This window comes from Mangifera indica, chromosome 13 (genome assembly GCF_011075055.1).
Source record: "Mangifera indica cultivar Alphonso chromosome 13, CATAS_Mindica_2.1, whole genome shotgun sequence".
Lineage (NCBI taxonomy): Eukaryota > Viridiplantae > Streptophyta > Magnoliopsida > Sapindales > Anacardiaceae > Mangifera > Mangifera indica.
In genome coordinates, this window is record NC_058149.1 from 10437587 (window position 1) to 10460848 (window position 23262).

General features: G+C 31.7%; 2 protein-coding genes across 2 annotated transcripts; both read right to left on the reverse strand.

Moving 5' to 3' along the window:
* Positions 1–2992: 2992 nt before the first annotated feature.
* LOC123195219 (protein BIG GRAIN 1-like C) lies at positions 2993–4317 on the reverse strand. The gene has a single exon (XM_044608876.1). The coding sequence runs from the start codon at positions 4178–4180 to the stop codon at positions 3050–3052; it is 1131 nt and encodes a 376-aa protein (XP_044464811.1). The 5' UTR covers positions 4181–4317; the 3' UTR covers positions 2993–3049.
* Positions 4318–7107: 2790 nt separating this feature from the next.
* On the reverse strand, positions 7108–13061 carry LOC123194355 (protein Brevis radix-like 4). The gene is made up of 7 exons (XM_044607537.1): positions 12942–13061; positions 12762–12863; positions 12489–12649; positions 12033–12412; positions 9009–9144; positions 8306–8706; positions 7108–7494 (listed from the first exon to the last, which is right to left on the reverse strand). The coding sequence occupies exons 3-7, from the start codon at positions 12609–12611 to the stop codon at positions 7416–7418; spliced, it is 1119 nt and encodes a 372-aa protein (XP_044463472.1). The 5' UTR covers positions 12612–12649; positions 12762–12863; positions 12942–13061; the 3' UTR covers positions 7108–7415.
* Between the last annotated feature and the right edge of the window lie 10201 nt (positions 13062–23262).

The window sequence follows — 23262 nt, forward strand, 5'->3', positions numbered from 1 at the left end:
ATATCAGCTTTGAATTATCTTTTACTTTTAACCATCAGGAATACAAATTATTTTACAACCTATTGTTAAGATAACTGTAACCTTTTATGCCTTTTTTTTTCACTAGAGCTAGCGCCTGATAAAATTAGTTAATCCCCAATGAATTCACAAATTCCAATCTTCATTGCTTCGAAGGAATGGCCATTTGCCAATTGTAAAAAGTTATGCACGTTTTGTTGGAAACAACGTGGGCATGCTTGATTAAACTTCTTTTTTAACCTACTAATAAAATTTTTTAAAAAAATTATTTTATAAATATGATATAATATTTTAGAATTAAAATATATAAATTATTTATATAAATTAAAATAATTATCTAATTAAATAATCTTAAGTTGTGGGGATGGGAATAATTTGGGTATGGAAAAAATAAAAAAAAAGGCTCAGCCGGGCGTGGACATAGAAGGCGCGTGGGGAAAGCTAAACCTTACACCAGAGAAAGGCTTGTCTCTTTCCGTAACGCCGCACATAGTTGCTTTTTAAGATTGGAGATACCACCCACGCGAGGTAAAGACGTCTGAGTTTTACCTTACTTTTCTCACATTTGCGAATATGACTGAATGCTTCTCCGCCATTTTTTCTCACTATAAAATTTAAATACTTCAATTAAAGGCCCAATAATCCGTGGGTGGGATACATGTGCGCGTGGAACATGCTTTTAAGTAGCGTGCACAGACAAGCCAGTTTGTCACGTGCGGTGCTGTCTGTTAACTTTTATTACTTCACGCGCTGTTCGTGAACTTCCTTCAGACTGGTTTTTTCTTTATTTTATTTTTTTTAGTTTTTCAATCAAATTGGCAAGCCGAATCACGTGCCGGGCCCATGACAATTGACAGACAATAAGGCCCCCATAAAATAATTTTCTATTTCTTTCTTCTTTTTGGTCACGACTAGACACGGGATTGGACAGGGGCGAGATGGTCAAAGATCATCAGTTATACAAACGTAGATGATTATGCCTGCAATAATTGCTTAGTTCAAACTAGGACTTTGAAGATCAGAAGATTACTCACCAGAATTTTTATATATATTCTCCCCTGTCCCATGATCAAATTTCATCTCCTTTCCAATAGTTTCCACTTTATATGCCACCTTGAAAGGTGGTCAAGACGATGAGGATCACTCGGCTGGTAACTGATCTTGAATTTAGGGGTGGATATAAATCGAATTAAGCTTAAATATCTATTAACTCAAATTTAATTTGAATAAAAAATTATCCAATTCGAGTTTACAAACAAAATTTAAGAATGGGTTAAGTTTGACTTGAATAAAAAGGGTTTTGATTTAATCTGACTCAAATTTATAAATCAAATTAATAGTTTGAATTCGTGGCTCAGTTTGACTTAAATTTATCGTTCAGATTTATTATTTGAGTTTATAGTTCATTAACAAAACAATATTATTTTACCCAAATAATATAAAAAATCACCAATTTGAGTCAAATTAAACTACAAATTTGAACAGTCAATTTGAATTATGAATTTGAGCTAATATAAACTATGAATTCTAATCAAATTGAGTGACAAATTCAAATTACTAATTCAAATTGAACTCGAATTAAACCAAATCGAATACCTCTTTACTAAAGTTCAACTCGGTTTTTAAAATGAGTTAAATTTTTTTACTTAAATTCAAATTAAATGAATTCAAATAAAATTGAATCAAGTCAAGTCAACTTTTGAGAATGAATCGATTCAGTTCAGATACAACCCTATCAAAATTGGCTTCCACCATAAATATAATATTGAAGGGGGTTGCTCCACATGCACCTGTTACAATATTTTGTAGGTTTGTATCATCCATCAATTAATGTACGTATATATACCACAGATTTCTGCATGGTTGGTATGGAACAATCCCGTCCTCGTATTAATTGGCTGCAACTGGACAGGAAGATTGCCTTATGCTGATTAATTATCTGGCCTCTTTCAGACCTTCTTCATTTCATATACAATAATTTTCAAATTAAAATCAATTTTTTTTATCTGATTCAATAATTATTAATTAATTATTAAATTCAAAGTTTATTATATTTGATGTGATTAGTTTCAGTATAATATAATAGTTTAATTTGAATAAATTTTTTATTTAAAAAAATAATAATAATAATTCCCAAATTAAGTAAGTTTCTTTTATTAATTCCATTGTTTTAATTTTTTTTTTCTTCGCTGCTTTTGGTGGTTAAGTCAACCATGATGGCTCGCATATTATAATTTGTTAAAAAAAAAAAAAGACTTTTTTTTTTAAATTTTTTACTTTGGCGCTAAAGTTAGGTTGGATTTTTGCAAGCGATTTTGTCAGATCCTGCTGTGTTTTGACTTTGAGATTCTTCATTTCTGACCCTACTTGTTTGCATGATGTCTTGACATAAAGATACCATTGCCTCTATGGGAAAACATGATGGATAACGGAGGAGATTTTACGTATAAGGGGATGTAGATATAATTTTTTTTTATAATATTTTAAAATAAAATTTTAATAAGTGAAAGATATATATGGTACGTTGTTTTAATCAGTGTTTTTAAAATTAAAACTATTATCAAATTAATTATTTTATTGATTTATAGTTTAATTAATTTAATCAAATAATTAATCAACTTAATTATCAAATTATATACTTTTAAATAATATCAAATATTTATCTTATTATTTAAACATAAAATATATAAAACATAATTTTAAATATATTAATCAAACAATCAACATTTCATTACATATGTCATATAAATTTTAAATAAATCAATATAATATATATATATATAATTATTTATAAAATTAGATCGGATTATAGATTAATTCATTGTTCAATCCGAACCGAATACTCTAGTCCAATTTTAAAAGCAATGCTTTTTAACTTTTTTTCACTTTTTAGTTGTCTCTTCCTTTAACTGCTGTTAAATGTGTGAATGCAATTTTAGATGATCAACCGAAAAGTTAAGAAGAAGAAAACAAATAAAATTTTCAACTTATTTTTCTTCCCAAACGGTCATTGATTGATTACATTGATAAGCTACAAAATCAACCCTTTAGCAATGGCTTGATTGGTTTTCAGATTAGTAGTTTCATAAACTGGTAACTCCTCTCTGTACCGTCCGATTCCAATAAGATGATCGAGCTCAAACAGATCAGAACTTGAATAACTCAAAGCATCGTCGTCTTCTTCTTCTTCATCATCATCACCAACGAACTCATTCTTCTTTGGGTCCTCCTTGAACGAACAACTTTTGAGGATTTGTTGATGAGCAGTAGGTAATGGAGTTAAACTTGGGTCATCTTCATAAATACATTTATGCCCGCAAGGTCTGCAGTCTTCGTCGACAATGACACTGACCGGATAAAATCTAACTGACCTTTTCATGCCGCCATTGCTGGAACTGTACTTGCCTTTGGTGGAAGATGGGGTTTTGCTCAGACAAGATCTTGAAGCCGATGAACATGTGGACTCTGATTTTCGATCAAAATTCACGTCTTCCATGGCCTTAACAGCGCACAAATTCACTTTCTTTGCATTTCCTGAACTGAAAATAGAGTTGAAGAAACTAGTGATGCGGCCACCAGGAGAGATGGGCTGCTTTACTTTCTTTAACTCATCGTACATTTTCATGGCTTTGAGCTTGGTCTTTTTGAATCCACCACCTTCACGCTTTGGCGTTTGTCGACAATGGCGGCTTTCTTCGTTCATCTGCTCAAATTGTATACATTTCATGGAGTATCTAACAGCTTTCGATCTTGTCGATTTCTCTTTATAACTTGAAGACCCTGTTTCAGAGGAAGAAAACAAACCTCCGGAAGAACTAGAATCGGAGGAGCTGGAAGCAGAATTAGGGAAATGCATAGAGCACCCCAGACTGCTTTGCTTCTCCATCCAATTCTCAATCACACTCGCCCCTCGAAAATTAGAGTATTCTTCAAGAGAACCACCGTGCGTGGCGGTGGTAAAATTCCTCTGTTTTTTCAACATGGTTTTCTTCTCTCTATGAAAACTCGAATCTTCACCACCGCCAACGCCAATAACGTTATTTGTGTCATCAATGGAACGATAAATAGCATCAAGAAGAGAAGAAGAGAAAGAAGGAGTTCTTCTCCTCTGAGGAAGAATATTATTTTCTCTTAAAGATGACTCTTTTTCTCTCTTGTACATGTTAAATGTAAATTGAGAGAGAAGAAGGGAAAAGTGGGGGATTTATAGTGTGTATAGATGAAGAGAAGACAGGATTAATACTAAGGGTATAGTTTAAGGAAGGTGAAGAGCTTTAATGTCTACTAAGAGAATGTCAAAAGCTGCAATGACAGATTAATTAGAAGGCAAGTAGGCGGATAGATCAAGAAACTGATAAACCCATGGATTCTATTTTATATATAAATAACGATAATTAAATATTATTTTATTTTTATTTTTTAATTATTTAATTATATAATAATATATATATTTATATAAAATTATATTAATAATATTACTCTTACAAAACATGTCTTCTAAAGTGAAGTGGATTGTGCTTTGTTTTGTGTCCGAATAATGAGTTAAAAAAAAAAAATTTTGAAATGAGAAATGGAAAGGGAGTGTTGTACTTTTTGGTTGAGAGGGAAAAGTAAGAAAAGGAAGTGTCGCGCGTGCGGGTAAATTATTGTGGGAGGGATATGCCAGGTTAATGTGCATTAAGTTTTAAAACTTTAATTACAACACAACATATATTCAACCATATCCATTCTCAGAATTCGTTTATAGGACGACCTAGTATGCAACATCATGCTATAAATAAAACTAAATCAGCTTAGGGGGTTTTAGAGATGCTCGCTACTGTCAGCGGCTCCTTTGTCTTTATCAAGGCTTACAACATGGGTATTGCTTTTGAGCCAAGGTAAGTTGGCACCGAGGTATCCACATGAGGCACTTGACGTATTGGAGGTTATGTATGTATGAGCTCTCTCAGGTTTGCTAGGACCTTTAGAAGACGAAATATAATGTGAAGAGTGTGTAAAATATGACAAAGTCTTAAAAGGGTTGAGGTTTAATTTGTTTATATATAACACAATTAACGCTTGTTTACTAACAATATATGACTGACTGCTTATTAACAATGTATGACTGCTCAAACAAATCATATCATATCGTGTTATTGTCGTTAAACCAGAAGAATAAATATTCTGTCACCCATGCTCTAGTATTATTCATAATTTAAACCTCCGTTATTTAAATTAGATAAAGTCAACTCTTCAATATTTCAATCCAACCTATTTATTTATGAATTATCACATTTTAACTCTTTAAGTAAACAAATCCAAATAATTCATTTATACGTTATCGCATTTTGTCTCGGAGTAAAAAAAGTTATATTTATTCAATTTTTTTACGAAACTTGAAATCATCATCTCAAATTTTGCACATGATTCAATTTATACAACCTAAGGTTTCTAAACATTAAAATTTACCTCTAACAAAGTATCATGATCACCCAATAGACAAAATGTTAATGATAGACATTTAATTATGTTCAAGTTGACTTTTTTGGCAAGTCGCTTCCTCCATCTTTTCATCTTCCATAAACATGGATGACATTAGATTTTTCCAACTTAGGTGAAAATTTTCTCTTTCTCACCAACTTCCACTAGATTTTTTCCTTAGTCATGAGCCCCGTCACTCGTTTGACTTTTTATATAAAGTTGATATGTGCGTAATGTTCGGCAACTCCTTAATCACCTGACGATGATATAAAAAAGCTTCCAAACTTCCATAAATCCTTTTGAGAACTTTGTGAATGCTCTAGGATGTTTTCTTAGGACAAGTAAGCCTAATTGTGGCTTACTCTCTTTTTGGCTTGCTTCCCTATTTTTGAGAAAATTTAATGAAAAAAAAGATTTGAGATATGAGTATTGGTTTGATACGAGAAAATTTTACCTCGAGAAATTATAACAGTTTGAATTGGGTTGTATCACGTCAATTCCGACATAATCTATTGTGTTTAACAAATTTAGTAAGTCAAGCTAACCCATTAACATGTAAAGACTCACAACTCAACTTAAGATTCTTTGGATTGTGCCTTTGAAGGCTCTTATTAGGCTAACATTTTTTTCAATTATTTTTATTTTTTATTAATATATAATTTTTATTATTTTTAATGAGTGGCATCATACTGGCTTGCAGGCTTTGCCCCAGAGCCCTTGGCACAGCCCACATTTTTACAAGTTGTACTCCTCTGAGCCATGTCAAGAAAAGGGGGGATCTGAGCTAGAATGGCCCCCGCAGCTGACCCCACTATGTCTACCTACCACAAATAGTTCTATTCATAGTTGCATTGAGTGAAACTTCATAGTAATCGTTCTCCCACCGATTTAGAAGAATATATAGCACAACAACCCTAACACTAGTGGAACGACCATCTCACCCCTGTATTAAATCATCACCTAAACAAGATTCCAAATGACAAACTTAAGTCTAACAACTGACACAAAACTACCAAAAACTAGAAATAACAAAGCATAAAAATTAGCACAAGAAACAATAAAAAATCAGCACATAACACCAATTTTATATTGTTTGTATATCACTGAAGATGAGAATAGATAGACAGTAGATTGGATAGGGACAACTTAAATGGTAACATGGCATTCGATTGTAAAAGGAAGATTACAAAGAAAGAGATAAATCTTACAAATCTGCGACATTCTTATTCGTGTATGTGAATAAATCATAATGAGTAATATTATATGTACAAAATTATCCATACAAAAGTAATAGTATATGATTGAATAATTTTGAAGTGAAAAAGTATACAATCACATTATCCAATCAGAAAGCTATGCAAAATCTTATTCAGTCAATCTTAATCAGAAGTTCAAGTACAAACGGTTGGTTATTATCAAGAGCAAGGTTATTGTTAGTTGGGACATACAGAAAGCTAGCTGTGACATTAAGGACCTGTTCAGTACTGCTGACTTAAAAAGACTATGAAGGAAAAGGCTAAAACTGAAAGAATGTATAGGAACAGAGAAATTGGGGCATAAAACCACACAAACATAATGATAAAGGCAGTATAGAATGATTAATTGACAGGTAAAGAGGTAGCAACGAAGAAAACGACAACACCTTTTTTCATTGATATTGATGTATTGACCGCCCAACCCAATAATTCCAATTACACATTTGATGCTCTTTATCCACCCGCAGAGGGGGAAAAAGAACTATTTATATAAATTTGATTTTGAGTTCACCACCTGCATTCCAAGAACATAATCGCAAGCAATTACAAAGTCCATAACTTCACAAAGTTGGACTTAGATTAAGGATTCACACCTCTATAGCAGAGACTGTACTAGTATTACTCAACCAATATTGAGAAATGCACACCCGGTCCCGGTGCAGAAAAACCGGTCACCCATCACAAGTATTGGTCATGTATCCTTGCTCTATTCTCTTCCCACCACACTCTAGCATGCATCTCTCCAAATCTTTCACGGCTGCATCATGATTGCATAAAGTAAGAACCACTCATCAACGAAATCCGAACCAAATAATGAACAAGATAGGAATCTAAGACCACTATATTTCTGTAATAAAAAAGGCCATGCTTCAGCTTATGTCTTTGAGATTAAAAGAATTAGTGTAAGCTAGATGATTGTGAGCGCTCATAACGATTTCAGAAGAAACTTACTGCTAAGATTTTTGTTCCTCAGTCACAATCGTCAGTAAGTTGGAACTCAATATAGACTTGACATAATGCAAAATCATCCAAGTCAAAGGTCACCTATATTATTTTTCTTAAATTAAGGAGAAAATTGCTATTACTGGCCAAACTAAGAATAATTCCTATATGAACCAAGTGAGATGTAGCTGGCTAAAAATAGACCATATGACAGGATTACAGCTTCCAGCATGAAAGTAGAAGAGCAGCTTGTACAAATTTATCTATCATCATTTAATTGTAGAAAATTCCAGTGATAGAAATTCCTTTCATAGGAACCATCATACCTGAATCAACCCTATCACTGAACAGTAAACTTAAAGGTTTGATATGTCTGAATTCTATGCATGTTTGAGTAAAATGGTATTAAAAATTCATACTGCAACCACTAAGATTGATTTTCAACCACCAATATTTTTTCTATGAAAATGAATCAAACTTTTGAAATGTGAGCTAAAAAGCCTTATGTGCCAACAGTGGAAATATGCTTGTTTTTAGGTCCACTCCTACACATTCCATACCTCCTAAGTCTTTCCACATGGTTTGTTTCCTTAGAGATTATAAATTTAGTGGCCACAGAAGCTCACCTGAATCTGACCCGTCTGAGCTCCCGTTTGCCTCCCGGTAAAGCTTTGATAGTGATGTAAACCCCTGGTTCATCCTGTTCTACCCATTCATTCTCAAGATCACTAGCATTGCTGATGGATAGTTCTCCTGAGCGATCTGCCTCCCTCGATGAGCTACTTCTTATAGACGCATCCATTGATGATGTCTCTGTCTTGGCCCCACTAATGCTGGAAAGTTTCGGAGTTGATGTGAGACCACTGGAGTCATTGTAATTGCGTGCTTGCATTGGTTGATGATCGAGTGAATCCGAAGATGAGTAGCCCATTGCCATCCCAGTTGGACGATACAAGTTACGAGGTAACCGTTCTCTGGTAAGTGGTGGTGTAACAGGACTCGCTTCTACAGATTCCATTTTTGAGTTCTGCAGAAAATTAAAACAAAAAGAAAATTTAAAACTAGAAAGCAATACATGGAACAGGTTTACCAGAAACTACTGCTGCGCAGGGAGTGGAATAGGCTCCGCATATCTCCTTATAACATAATAGGAACCCATTCTATATCACTTACTACATACAGATACTTTTCAAACATGATATAAACTGATAGAAATTTAATATTAGCAATCTACATCAACATCAGCATTGCCTGTAAATTGAAATAGAGAAGTCAAAAAAGTTTTACGTGTTCACTCATGCTTTTTAGATAACTAGGCTCAGAGCTCACCTCATCTTCAGATCTTGGGGGTGTTGGAAGTGGAAAAGCTTGGCGGTTAAGCCTCTGAACATTGTAAAGTTCCATGACTTTATCATAGTTCTCTGCCCACCATCTTTGAGCTTGCCATTTGTTAAACATGTCTCGACTAACAAAACAAAATAAACTACACTTTGGTTCAAGGACATTTAAGCAGGAAATTGTAATTATTAGCATGAGAATGAGGAAGTGTCACATGCAATCCTCGTTATAAAGCTCAGGCAACTAAAAGTATGTACTAAGTGGTAGAGAGAAGCAGAACGAAACAAAACGTGACATCAACAGCAGCAGGCACAAATTTAGGTTAAGATTATCTGGTTCAATGAGAACACCACTTTTGATCATCCGAGAAATTTCACAAATTACAAATAGAATAATAAAGTTGGTCTCAAGGCTAAGCATATAACTAGTCCACATGTCCAGTACGTCTTGTAACCTTCAATCCTTTACCATTATTGACCTTTTAAATATATAATTAGGCCACTAGATGAGACTATAAATACTTCTTGACAAAGGTCAAAAAACTTATTTTCACCCAAGGTATAGTGAAATCTCAAACTCATATCTATCAATTTAAAAAAATTCAAACTCCCACCCATGAGTCAATTTCCGTTAAAATTTTTAGTTAAGGTTAAGAGTAAAATGATATTAAAAATGTATATAATTTATTATATTCTCCCCTCGCAGATATTAAAAACTAACAATTTCACCCCTACCTAAAGTTTTCCACTTTTGAAAAATTACATTTCTCCCCTAATCTTGGCTTTTTCATCTTTTTCCTATTTTAGTCTATCCCAAAACTTTTAAAAACTTCAGTTTCACCTTCTATTGAACTTCACATTTTTGGCATCCTCTCTGTTTGTCACTGCCCCCACAATCGAGCCAACATCAATCTTCCCAAACGACGGAAACACGAAAATTGTCAAGAATCGTTGGTAATGGTTTGTGGGTTTCCCCCCATCTAGGGTTTCTTCTCCGTTAAGAAATCGCACCAACCCACAAATTCGTCGTTTCTTGTTGTCGATACCTGTGATTCCTAATGATTCCGACCAAACCCATAAACCATTCTCAATGATTGTCCACATTTCCGGCTTCAGAGATCACACCAAACCGACAAACCATTCTTGTCGCTTCTCGTTGCCAAAGGATAACTTGGGTAAGACAAGGTTGACATCGGTCGAGTTGTGGAGAGCAGTGACGAACAAAGAGGAAGCTGGTAATGTGAAGTTCAATAGGGGATGAAATTGAAGTTTTTCAAAGTTCTGGGGGTGACTAAAATAGGAAAAAGATAAAAACCCTAGATTTGGAGGGGTAAATATGAATTTTCAAAAGTAAAATTTTTTTTACTAAATTGAAATTATTAGTTTTTAAGACTTAAGCAAGAAATATAATAATTTATATATATTTTGAATATTATTGTTAAAATAACGATTGATTTATAACTTTAACTAAATATTTTAACAAAAATTATCTTATAGATGAGAGTTTAAATTTTAAAAAATTGATAGGTATAAGTTTAAAATTTCATTATGTCTTATGTAGGAATAAGTATTTTGGCTTTCGACAAAAGGAATAATCCCCTCTTATTTAAAGGCTCAATTGGTTTTTTGTAAGCATTTTCTCATTCGAGTAGCGGATATCTACAGTCCAATGAAAGGGACAGGTATGATTAAATTGTTCATAAAGCATTCAACTAGGAAATAGTATTGAATTAGTCAAAAAAGCAGATTCAGATGAAATGTAGAGGGAATAAGTTAAAGATATGGTCAAATGTGAACACAGTGATGGTTAGATTATGCAGTTGCAGCCCTCTTTTTAGTTTCATTGTCCGAAGGAAACAAGAAAGGACCATTAGGTTATAGAGTCAAATTTTGTCTTCTTATGTATTATTAGGAGTGACAGTTAAGTCAGAGTAATCCTTAGTTTTAGAAGACAAAGAATGGGTCACAAGGAGACAATGCCTCGGAGAATCAGGCGTGAAGAAAATTTTGAAATGAAAGAAAGCAGAGTCTTCTCCGACAGAACGACAAAGCTCAGTGAAAAAGCTTCCCAACACAATCAATTCTGTCCCACCACCACTAATCAGGCACAATGAGTTTCCCTTTTGGACTTTTTCTAAGATGGCTTTCATAAGGCGTGATGTTTACTGTTCATCCTAGGCCCTCCCAACCTCAACTAGTTTTTTTACTTTTAATTGCGGTTTGTTAGGCCGTGTTTGGATGATGCATTCACACCCAACAAAGATTCATTTCATTAAAATGCTTCAAATTAACTATATTTAATTAGAACAATATTTTGTGTATAATTTTTGTATATAAATAAAAATATATTATTATATAATTAATTAATTAAAAAATAAAAATAAGATAATATCTAATCATATAATAATATATCATTATTTATATATAATTATGCATAACTAAATTAAGCATCTCAATATACCATATTCATTCATAGTCATAATTCACCTACTTCACCATCATGCAAGTCAATCAGTTAAATTTTAAGTAAAACTATATATATTAATATTAATTAATAAATATTAATTTAAGTATTATCAATAATAAAACATTAATATTATTTTAATTTAAAATTAATTAATATATCATTGCTATTCATAAATTAATATTATATTTAATTTTATTATTAAAAATTAATATTATATTTAATTTTATCGGGTCAACCAAAACGTTTTATCATTTTATTGAACATCCAAAAACACTCAAATCATTCTCGTTTTAAAAAACTAGATATAATTTTAACAAAACAAAGGTCTAAGAAACTGAAAATAAATCATCCAAACAAGCCCAGTCAATGACGTGTCTAATGCCATTATTACCCGTCAGCTCCAACACTTCACAACTCGTGACGGTGCAAAAGCGTGATAAACAAACTTAGTAAAAGTGAATTCACCGTCAGATCATAATCATAACGACAAGAAGGGAAACGACCGTAGATATTAAAATCACAAGAAAAGAAAGATGGAATTGGAAGTACCTGAACCGTATTCGCTTAAGATCATTCCCTCCACGTGGCAGAGAAACAAAGGTAATAAGTACACCGGGTTCCACCTGGGCCACCCAATCCTTGGGTTCGCTCTCTTCAATTAACACAACCGGGTCAGCTCGCCGCCCACTCACTGATTTTATCGGAGTCGCCTCGCCACTCGATATCCCCTTGAGTCTAGCTTCCATCTCCTTCCCCCAAGTCCTCGGCGTCGTCGAGCTCGAGCTCCCGGTTCGTCTATACGACCATCTGAACCGGTCCGAGTCGGCATCCGACTCCCCCGAGGTTTTGAATCTACTCTGAGCCCCCGGAGCCGTACACGGATTGCAGTGTCGGTAAGCTCCTGATGCCTTTAACGCCATGTCCTTAAGCTGAAATGCCGAAAACAATAATTACAACGACTCTAGAGCTCTCCGTTACACATAAAGAGTCATAACAAACAATTACCTGAGAAGTGACAGATTTGATAGCTTGATGTTTGATACTGGGCGTATTGGAGCAGTCTGAGTCCTCGGGTTGACTCAGTGAGTCATCCCCGGGTTGCTTCGAACGAGCTATGCACGTCAGCATTTTTAATCTCTTGTTGAATTCAGCAGAATAATGAACTTCTGAAACAAACATCACAGCACATTGTTACAATTAAGAAGGGCATTCAGTTGTATAAATAGATTAATTAAAAAAAAAAAGCTGAGAGACGAAGAGATTGTGAGAAGCCATTACATATATAAGTACTAGAATTCTGCAATCTGAGGATGATCTGTTGTTGAGTTGAAGCCTACTCAGACACTTAAATGCCACGTTGAATTACAGAGCAGAAAATCTCTGCGAAAATTAAATTAAAAAATAAAAGAAAGAAACAGATAATGTAGAAAAATACAAAAAGAGAAAAGAGATGATCACCTTTAAATGAAGATTTAGGGCTCTAAACTGAAAGTTGGATCAAATTTTTACTTGAAAAAAAGGAGGCGAGGGAGTGAGGGAGAAGGCAAGGCTTTTGCTTGCAGGCGAATGGTAAGTAAGAATCATAATTAATGGGATAGTGTTTGATATCAGTAACCGGAATTATTTTGCCTTTTCTTTCTTTATTTACCTTCTACCGGTTGTCAACCGGTTAGCCTGGACATTGACCTTGGCGGCAATGTTTTCAGAGACTGCCCGTAAGTGAAGAGTGTAGTGCTGGCCCGGAATCGAATTGATTAGAGTTTGAAAGTTAGCACAGTTTGATACAATTTAATTTAAATTTATTTAGTTTAAATATAAATCAAATTTAAATTAAGACCTTTGATTCATTTTAAAATTAAGTCAAATTTAAATTATAAAAAGTTTAATTCACTAATTAGATAGATAATTTGATTCAATTCGAATTTAATTAATGATTTAATTCAAATTATATTAAATAATTGTTAAATAATATTATTTTATTAATGAGTTATGAATTCAAACTATAAATTTAAGTCAAATATTCAAAATATGAATTTAAATCATAAATTTAAATTAACTCAAACTGAACTTGAATCAAACTATCTTTATTTAAATAAAACTCAAATGACTCTTAATATTAATTTAAAAATTTAAAATAAATTATTTTTTATTCAAATTAAATTCAAATTCAGGGATGTTTATATTAGATTCAGCTTATATCCACCCCTGCAAAGTGTGGGCCGAAGCTGTTGGTTATTCTCATATAGTGGGATCGGTGAACCTTGTTAAATAGTATTAAAAATAATTTTATATAATTAATTATTTAATATATAATTTAAATTGTTTTGGTACAAAAATAATTTTGGTTTCTGGCACAGCCATAGCCCTTTTTTTACGCATGGCTTGTGTAGTGTAAAATTGCTTAATCGTGTTAGGATCATGGGCTATATAGCTTGTGTCGGAGTCTTGGGATACCACTTACAAGATGGTTCGATATGGCCTGACTAAAAATAATTAATAATTATAATAATTAAAAAAATTTTAAAATTATAAAATAATAGGTCAACTTGCTAAGAACACAAAAAGACATAATATATAAGCCCTTAAATCGTGCTATAGGTCTTACCCTGTTTATATATCAACCCAACCGGTAAGACCCACTAATTAGTCAATCTAAACATGATATAACTCGTAGGTATAAGTTATAACAGATCACTTTGTATTTAATTTAATACAATCTATTATCATGTTTAAATATAAAGAAAGTGATTTGACTCTTAATAATTATAATTTTTTTTATTTTCTTTATAAAATACAAAAAATAATATAAATAATAAATAATAAACAACGAATTGAATAAATTCCAATGGTTAGATCATGATCCACCTACTCTAATTACTAATCCTAGTATTAGGGGAAGCTTGGACCGAGTTTATCTCAAGTTCGACTAGTCCAAATTTTACAACCATAACTCTCGGGCAATGAATGAAGAGGATGTATAACAATATTCTTCAAAAAATCACCCAAGGGTTTCAAAAAACTAACAAACACATCTAAAATTTTGATTCTTTAACATAGAAACTAGAGCAACTTGTCCAATTATTGAACATAAATTTAGGTAAATTATATCTATAAAGTAAAATGAAGAAGAAAAGTATGATCAGATACTAAAATATATTTTGAAGCTTACATTTCAGATCATTTTTCAATTTTTACTTAAAGTGAAAAATTGAAGAAATAAAAAAGTCCAATTTTCGGGAGTGTTTGTCCTACTTGTGGGGAAAATTTTTATTAACTATATACTCAACAAAGATTCTCTTGCCCTTTTTAGGCCCACTATGGTCTGTGATTGGCTTTAAAGCATTTTGAGTGGACAATAAATTATGATACAAAACAAAAGTTATCATAAAAATTAGTATTATCTGGAGAATTTTTATATATAATTTTATAAATAAATAATGGTATATTATTATATAATTAAATAATTAAAAATTAAAAATTAAAAAAATTTAATTATTTAATGATATATTATTATTTATGTATAAAGTTACGTACAAAAATTATGCACATATTTTTATTGTTATAGAATAAATAAACCTTTGGAGGTGTTTGGTTAAATGTTTGTAAAAGTTAGCCTGATAATCTATCTTTTATTATTTATATTACTTTATTTGATTTATAAGTAATAAAATATTTCAGTAATATTTTATTATGAATAATGATGTGACAGATAATATAAGAGGTAATTTGATTATCGCCTCCACCTTAGGTATTAAAAAGATTACCAAAGTAATCTTGATTTTATTATAACTATATCCGTATTTATTAATTTTTTAGGATAAAAAATAATCTTATTTTCAATTAATATAAAAAATAACATAAAATTTTTTTAGAATAATTAAACTTAAAGATGTTTAAGTAAAACAATATACTAATATTCTTTTATTACTTTTAACTGAGCACAATAATTATTTATACATATTTATTATTATCAAATTTTATTAAACATAGTAATAATTTATACTCAATAATTATAAAGGTAATATTTCTATTTCAATAATAAAATATTTTTCAAACCAAACGTCTTCTTTGTATAATCAAATAATACATGTAAATTAATCCCAATGGGACCAATCCATTGTTCAGAGCAATTTATTTGACTTTGATTCCCATTTAGAATAGAACAACGTTATGTGTATCCACTTTTAAATATAAAAATAAGTATATATATGATATATTATTATGTATTTTATCATTAATTTAAAATAATTTAATGATATATATTAAATATCTATTTAAAATAAATATACATAATTTTATCGTATAAAATATGTAGTTAACTTCTTTTTCTTTACATAATTTTTTTTTTTCACATTCTCTGTAAAGTAGGTTGAATTAAATTGCAATAGACAGGTATAGAGGCAGAAGCTTTAACTAGGTTAATAGAATTTGTACCGAATGGATCACATGACTAGCCCTAGCACACAGGGCATGTTGAGCGGGCGGAGGTTGGGTCAATGTGGTAGGCATACGTCCAATACGGATTGATTTAAACAGATGTTATGCAGTCAAAAAATTTGTCCAAGGTCAACTTTGGAATACTACTTCGACGGATAGCGATGATAGGAGAACGACGCTGTGTCTAGGGGTTAAAAGCTGGAGGTAGGCTATACACTATCTAGAACCCTCGCGTCAATATGATTGAGACTAGTAATATCACAACCTTTGCGATAATTCAGTACTACAAATAGAGACAAGGATCTTTGGCTACAAACTTGCAGAGAATCCAATAGACAACATGATACGAATCTTAGAAGAATCACATCTTAAAAGTTAGTTATTGAGATGGAAGAGTCTAAGGTCATATAAACCCCACATTAGTTATCAATATTTTTCAATATGAGATCCAAGTCTCATACCTTACACTTGGGATTCTAACATACTACCATGCTCCGCAGCCCCAACGCCCACACGGGCTGGCAGTGCACTAGCTTCTTGCTAGCCCCGGTGAACACTGCAATGCCAGCATCACCACCTACACTGCACGATTGTAACTGGGAGACATAGTGATGACTCTGATACCAAATGATACGAACCTTAGGAGAATCACATCTCAAAAGCTAGCTATTGAGATGAGAGAGCCTAAAGACATATAAACCCCACACTAGTTATTTATACTTTTTAATGTAGGATTTAAGTCTCATATCTTACACTTGGAATTCTAACACAACAACTACAAATAGAGCATAACTAAAGAAAGTCTTTCGATAGATAAAGGAAGACACAAACACGTTGGAAGCTCATCTATCTTTCTCACATAAGATCAGACATCAGCTTTTTAGTTAGTGTTGAAAGTTAATTTATGAACAACCCAACTAAGAAGCACATGAAAGGAGTTTGTCATATTCTCAGATATCCAAAGATGACACAGGGTATTGGAGTGTTCTTTAAGAAAACTCAAAATCTGGACATTTAGATTTATTCACATGCATATTAGGTTGATTCTATCACTAAACAATCTGATTTTGCTAGAAGTATTACAAAGGCAAAATTTAGAACAATGACTTAATGAAATTTGTGAAAGGATGTGGCTTAAAAGGGTTCTTGACAAACTATAAATTCGGTAAAATGAATCTATGAAGATGTACTATGATAATCAAGTATCCATAAGTATTATAAAGAATCTTATACATCATGCTAGAACAAAACATGTGGAGATGGATCGATTTTCAATCAAAGAGAATATAGAGGGGGAATTGTTCTTCTTCTCTTCAAACTATCAACATCTTCAACAATGCACTGTCACACACCAACTTTGAAGATCTTCAATCTAAGTTGGAAATGATTAATATCTACAACCCAACTTAAGAGAGAGTGTAAAGTACAGAGATTTATTTCATTTTCTTTTCTTGTGTATATTTCCTTTTGCAATTAGTCTAAATTGCCAGAGATTGTCCGCATAAAATTAGAGATTATTTTTCTTGTGGTAAGATTTAATTTCCTGGTTTTGAGTTTGGTATATATGATTTAGAGCAATGCTATGTACATACATTTTGAATATACAATTGAGTGATTTTTAAGGACCCTTTGGGCCTTGTATATAAAATACATACTAATAAAAACTCTGAGGTCAATATTTTACATTGTGCAATTATTCCATAGATAAAGAAAGTAATTAATTAAAAGATTTCACAAGCATACTCGAACCAAAACTTTTCTTTAAAAATTTTGATGTTCTATCAGTTTTACTAATCCCTCTTTATTGTATGTTCATAACTTGATAAAGGGTTTTTGGTTTTAAGTCATGTCTCCGAAATTTTCTGATTAGTATTTCTCAGGTTTTATTCAAACATTAAGTTTTACAGATATCAGTGTTAAGCATATAAAGGCAGACATGAACATGTTCCAAAGGCAGTCGTGGTTAGGGCTGGATTCGAGCCGAGCCGAGCTCGGCTCGCAGCCAGCTCGGGCTCGGCTCGCTTTATTTAGGGGCGACTCGAGTTCGGCTCGAGCTGAACTCGGCTCGGCTCGGCTTATTTTTGGCTCGGTTCAGCTCGTTTTTCATATCAAAACGACATCGTTTTGTGTATATATATGGATCAAAACGATGTCGTTTTGTATAAAAAATTTTTAAAAAAATCTGCCCTGCCAAGCCGAGCCAGCTCGAGCTCGATCGAGCCGAGCAGAGCCCAGCTCGTTTCGGGCTCGAATCCAGCCCTAGTCGTGGGACTATTTTCCATTGAAGCTAAGGATATCAGTTGCAAGGTGTTCCTCTGAACTATATGATCTGTATAGATTCTGTATCATCTTTAGTTGAGTGGTGAATTGCTGAGATCTGATATCAATTATAAGGAAGGTCAATGAACTTTTTTCAACTTCCTCCGTTTCATGTGATGGATAGCAGCTGTTAATTTGCAGATAGTAATTACTGAATGATTTGCTTTCATGGAACTTTGGAATTGTTTATATAGGAATAACTAACAGGCATCAGCTATCAACTGAAATCATTTGCTTTCAAATTTGTTTTCAATTCTTGATGAAATGCTAATCCTAAAACAGGGTGATACGATCCTCAACAATTTCAAACAAAGTGACTCAACAAAATGAATGCTGATTGTAATTGAGAATTTGCTGAATTATTGCACTGAATATGCTTTCCATTAATCAGAAACAGCAACAACAATTACAAATTGAGTTTCTCCAAGAACTCAATCTGGAATTTCAGAAAGTACAGAAACAAAAAAATGGCTGGAATTTTTTTCCTCCTTCACACTTTCCACACTCCGTCCCTTTATTCTCCAAGTAATTTACCCAAAGTCACCAATCCAAAGCAGCCAGATGTTATCCCTGTTGGATGCTGGAATCTTCATGATTCTTCTCAATTTGTCTTCAAGTCTCATACTTTGTGTTTGAGATTTTAACATATCTTGAATCTCAAAGTATTTGGGGGGAACTACACTTTAAAAACTGATTTTTGAGATTGAGTAGTTCAAAACTATATAAATACTACGTTACAAACTTAAAACTTTCTGATATAAGATTTAAGTCTAATATTTTGTACTTAGATCCTAAGGTGGTCTTGATTGGTCACTTGAAGAAGATTATTACTGTAATGCAAAGAAGCTAAAGAACAATAATACTTGCACCGCTGGCCAAAATAGGAAAAGGGATTTAGCTAGCACAAAGAATATAAAGCATGGAAGAATTATTTCCTCTGGGAAAGATGTGGATGAGGCACATTCCTCCAAGTTTGAGAGGACGGATCTTTGGTAATATATGTAACAAAGAACTCCAATGGAACTGACAGGGTACTCTTCTTTTCTCATACGCTTAAAATGAACTTGGAATGTCATTGTATAGCATTCCTGTTTTGCAGAATCAGGCATTGGTGGGTGAGTCATAAATTTCCCTTAAATTTCATTGTACAACTTTGAACCTTTTGCAGAATCAGGCGATGGTGGGTGAGCCATATTTTCCTGTCATTGTACAACTTTGAACCTTTTGTTCTTCCGGCCAACAGCTGATTAAACTTCATTGTTTGTCCAATTTGTTCATTTAAGTGGATGCCAATCTTTTGTGCTCCTCTTTCAGGTTACCAAATGCCCCGGACATGGAGATTTATTCTTTGTATGTAGTTGGTGTCCAGATAGAGAGAGCATATGTCTATAAATTAACTCCAGCTGCAGAATGCCACATTCCCTTCCAAATGGTGGAAGCTGAAATTCAAAATTATCCAATTATATAATAATATATTATTATTTGTTTAAATTTATACTTAATTGGTTAATAATGGTTAGGGAAAATATGGTTTTTTTTTTTTTTTACACTATCAAAGTTGTTTTTCATTAACAGGATTACATTTTAAGTGAAAATTTATGATTAATGGGCAGAGATGATAATGAGATTGGATATGATCGAATATCTCATTTCTCATCCCAATCTTTAAGTGAAAAAATCTTTCTCATCTCTACTACAGGGATGACAAATAATGCATGTCTATACTCTGTGAGGAAAAGATCATCCCTTTGTCTTTGACTATTCGACTCTACCTTAATTTGTCCTTTACTTGGCTCTAAAAAATACCTTATGGGTGCATTTGGTTGGGGGATTTTGTGATTACCTTGGTAATCTATCTTTTATTCCTTTGTTTGGTTTGTCATTAATAAAATATTACAGTAATCTTCTATTACTAATGTTGACGTGACAGGTAATATATGTGGTACTCTGATTACCACATTCATCTTAGGTATTTAAAGATTACTAATGCAATCTTTAGTTTATTATAATTATATTATTATTTATAAATTTTTTGAGATAAAAATAAATTTATTTTTAATTAATATGACAAATAATATAAAAAATATTTAAAAATAATTATATTCAAGGACATTTAAGTAAAATAATTTACTAGTAATCTTTTATTACCTTCAACCAAACACAATAATTATTTATACCTATTAAATTTTATCAAACATAGTAATCATTTATACCCAGTAATATTCTAAGTAATCTATCTTCAAGGTAATTTTTCTATTTTAGTAATCAAACATTACCTAAACCAACCGTTCCTATGAGTTTGAAAACTTCAACCTAGAATCCACCACACACTCAATCTCTTTAGCTCCGGAAAAAACTGGAATAACAGAGAATGCACAAACAATAAAACCTCCTTAGCCACATAAAAACTCAGTTACAAACCCACCCAAAAACCACCATAATGTTAATCATAAACCCACCACAACCTCACCTAGAAACCCACCTCAAACCATCACTAAACCACCCATAGACCCACCAAGAGAACCCACTGCAAATTCAACCACAAACTCTTCTTTTCTTGTTGTTAACTTTTCCCCCTTAATGTTTCTTTTTCTTTCTTCATATACTCTTATTTCTTTCTCCCTCTCTTACCTAATCACAGCCCACTGCTATGACTAACACCCCACAACAACAAATCATTTTTAGTCAACCACCAAAAAACACCCCCTCAACCATATGAACTGTACATTTCACAACCACGTGAACATAATCAAGTGACAACAAACGATAAAGACAGGAAGGAGAATCTAAGAAAGAATGGAAATCAATCCGCTTGCATGTTATCAATCACACATGAAAAAAAGGAAACTTGAAATAATGTTATGAAATTAGGACAAATAACTAACACTGATGAGAGAGTAGAGAATGAGATCATTAGGGCTTTAGCTAAAAAAGAATCGGAATTGGGTTTTATATATTAATAGTATTTTGGTAAATATTTAAAAAATACAATGAATATTTTAACATATAATTTTAAATATATAATTAAATATATAAATTATGTGTTATTAAATAATTAAATATTATTTTATTTTAATTAAAAATTATTTAATTATATAATAATATATTATTTATATATCTAATTATATATAGTATAATATGAGACTGAGAAATATCTACTTCCGTTTCCTCTCGTATTTCAAGAACCCCACTTCGTATTTGAGATGGGAGGGGACGACAACCACAAGTGGGTTGGAAGGGGGACACTTGACATTCTTATTGGTTACTCAAGAGAAATTGGGGGCCGGCTGAGCCCATGAAGCCATGAAGTGGTTGTCTTGGCTATCAAAGTGATGGACAGTTTACTTACCAAAGTGAAAAAGAATTGACAACTGCAATTATATTGACCGGGTATCAGCTTTGAGTTTGGCGCAAATAGTTTCTTCAATGATACGTTACGTATGTAAATTGTAACGCAAGAAAGAATATGAATTGAAAAGCGCAATTCTTTGAACATACAGCAGACTTGGAGGTCTCATTGATTAAGTAAGAAAATTTCAAGTTTGGGTGAACTTGCTGTCGTTTTGAGCGAAAAAGGAGAACTAAAAAGAGAAGGTTTGGTGGAATAGTTTCTAGGTATGAAATAATAAAGAGGGTAAAAAATTATTATCTTGATAATCTATCTTTTATTATTTACAGAATTTTTTTATTGTTATTAAACAAAAATTATATTGGTAATCTATTTTTTATTATTTATATTATTTTATATGGTTTATCAGAAATTTTATTATCAATGATAATGTGATAGATAATATTGATGATACTCTGATTACCACTTTCACTTTATTTATTAAAAAATTATCAAGATAATATTAACATAAAAATAACTTTATTTTTAATTAATACAACAAATAATATAACAAAATTTTAAAATAATTATACACAATGATATTTAAGTAAAATAATATACTAGTATTCTTTTATTATCTTTAACCAAATATAATAATTATTTATATTTTTCATCTTTTTATTAAATATAGTAATAATTTATACTCAGTAATTTTCTAAGTAATCTATTTTTAATATTTTAATTTTAATAATAAAATATTATTCAAACCAAATACACCCAAAGGTATGTTAATAGAGGGGAAAGGACTATTTTTCAACTAAGTCTAAACCACAAGTTTACATATTTAAAGTTAAAAAATTATATTTTCTATCTATAGGTAGATTCAAATGAAGCTAATTCCACTCAAATAGATGGTTTGTTCAATTTGAATTAGAGTTTAGTTCAACAATTTGGCTTGACTTCAACTTAAATCTTTTTATGACGATATTGTTCATCTTAACTATGATACGATTTATCCCACTAATAATACTATCATCTTGTTGATGACTTTTCAACTATATTTTTGATCAATTCGAATTCGGTTTGAACTGGTTATAATAGATTAGAAGTAAACTCAAACCAACCTATGTGTTCGGCTTGATTTAACTTGAATTCAGCCTTCCCACCTTAATTATTAGTGAAATTAGTTAGTTTTTAAGGATATATTCACCGAGAAAATTTAAAAAATTCTTATAATATTTAACTTTGTGTCCTTAACATTTTAAATATATTTTCACCTCTATGTTATATAGAAAATAAAATTTAAAAATTAAAACAATCGTGGGCAATGAAAAATTATTTGACAATAGTTAAAATCACATTAAATCAATATGATTCTAATTGAAATTATATTAAAAAAATATGATTCAATTAAAAACGTATCATCGATTCTGATTGAAATTATATTAGAATAATGTGATTCAGTTTGAATTGTATCATTAATTCTGATTGAAATCATATCAAAATAATGTAATTTTAACTCTAATTTCAATTGTAATAGAAATAGTTTCAAATTTGGATCTAGTTTTGATTTTTAAGTTATTATAATTAAATATAATAAAATATTATTTTTTAATTTAAAAATGAGAATTTATCATTTTGGATCTTTTGATATAAATTAAATGGGAAATAATCATTCTCCCAATAATAAGAAAA